This window comes from Cucurbita pepo, chromosome LG17 (genome assembly GCF_002806865.2).
Source record: "Cucurbita pepo subsp. pepo cultivar mu-cu-16 chromosome LG17, ASM280686v2, whole genome shotgun sequence".
In the NCBI taxonomy this organism is placed as follows: Eukaryota; Viridiplantae; Streptophyta; class Magnoliopsida; order Cucurbitales; family Cucurbitaceae; genus Cucurbita; species Cucurbita pepo.
In genome coordinates, this window is record NC_036654.1 from 7107119 (window position 1) to 7108731 (window position 1613).

The 1613-nt window shown below is 37.7% G+C and overlaps 1 protein-coding gene across 1 annotated transcript; it reads left to right on the forward strand.

Moving 5' to 3' along the window:
• Positions 1 to 872: 872 nt before the first annotated feature.
• On the forward strand, positions 873 to 1407 carry LOC111779164 (transcription factor RADIALIS-like; the record flags this gene model as incomplete). The annotated part of the gene is given in 1 exon segment (XM_023659239.1): positions 873 to 1407. A coding segment is annotated over 1 exon segment (237 nt), but the record flags the coding sequence as incomplete, so codon positions are not given.
• Positions 1408 to 1613: the final 206 nt, after the last annotated feature.

The following is a 1613-nucleotide window of genomic DNA, read 5'->3' on the forward strand; positions in this document are numbered from 1 at the left end:
ATCTTGTTCATTCGCAACAAAATATTTTCTTTGTGCGGCGGTAAAAAAAAACATGCTTTTTTGGAGAGAGATACTATTTCACCAATCGAGTCACAGGTATCTAACATATTCATACCTAACGATTTTCCACAAAGTGGTGACGAAAGGTATAACTTGTACAAATCTTTCCATTTTCCAATTCGATCCGATCCATTCGTTCGTCGAGCTATTTACTCGATCGCAGACATTTCTGGAACACCTCTAACAGAGGGACAAATAGTCAATTTTGAAAGAACTTATTGTCAACCTCTTTCAGATATGAATCTATCTGATTCAGAGGGGAAGAACTTGCATCAGTATCTCAATTTCAATTCAAATCTAGGTTTGATTCACCGTCTATATTCTGAGAAATATTTACCATCTGATAAAAAACGGAGTCTTTGTCTAAAGAAATGCCTTGAGAAAAGGCAGATGTATAGAACCTTTCAACGAGATAGTGCTTTTTCAACNACAATTTATATAACTTAAAATTTAACATTAAAAAAAAAATTAATAATTATATATATATATATATATATAATTATATTATACTCGATTGCAGACATTTCTGGAACACCTCTAACATAGGGATAAATAGTCAATTTTGAAAGAACTTATTGTCAACCTCTTTCAGATATGAATCTATCTGATTCAGAGGGGAAGAACTTGCATCAGTATCTCAATTTCAATTCAAACATGGGTTTGATTCACACTCCATGTTCTGAGAAATATTTACCATCCGAAAAGAGGAAAAAACGGAGTCTTTGTCTAAAGAAATGCCTTGAGAAAGGGCAGATGTATAGAACCTTTCAACGAGATAGTGCTTTTTCAACTCTCTCAAAATGGAAGACTCTGTCTGAATTCAGGTATACTCTACTAGTCTGCTATTATATCCGAGAATGGCGTCAGGCGACGGTGCCGCTATGCCCCTCTAGTACGATCTAAATTTGATTCCGACGGTCGATATAGATCGGATGAAACCCGCCCCGAAAGGAGAGAGAAATGGTGCGTCTTTGTGTTCTCTCCCTCTTTCCATTTTGTGGTTCCTAAGCAAACAAATCATTCAAAATTCTCACTCCCATTCCCTTTTCTTTCCTTTCTCTATAAATCCCTTCCTTCTTCAACTCTTCTTTCTCACTTAATCCTTCATCAATGGCTTCCATCTCCTCCTCTCATGACTCTACCTCATGGTCTCCCAACCAAAACAAAGCCTTTGAAAGGGCCTTGGCTGTCTTTGACAAGGACACGCCCGATCGCTGGCTCAATGTCGCCAAGGCTGTTGGCGACAAGACTGCTGATGAAGTCAAGAGACATTTCGAGCTTCTCGTTGAGGATGTCAAGCACATTGAATCTGGCCTTGTTCCATTCCCTAATTACACCTCCTCCTCCTCTTCTGCCCCTCGAACTTCCCATGATAACATCAATGATCAAGAACAAAGGTACCTCTTCTGTAACGTACTTCTGTTCATAACCGTTAAACTATGTTCGTCACGTGCCTTCTTCAAAATTGATTAATAGCAATAATTGCGGATTTAATATTATAATCTTATAATTGGTTACCTAACCTTATTCTAAATTGATATTTTCCTTTGCTC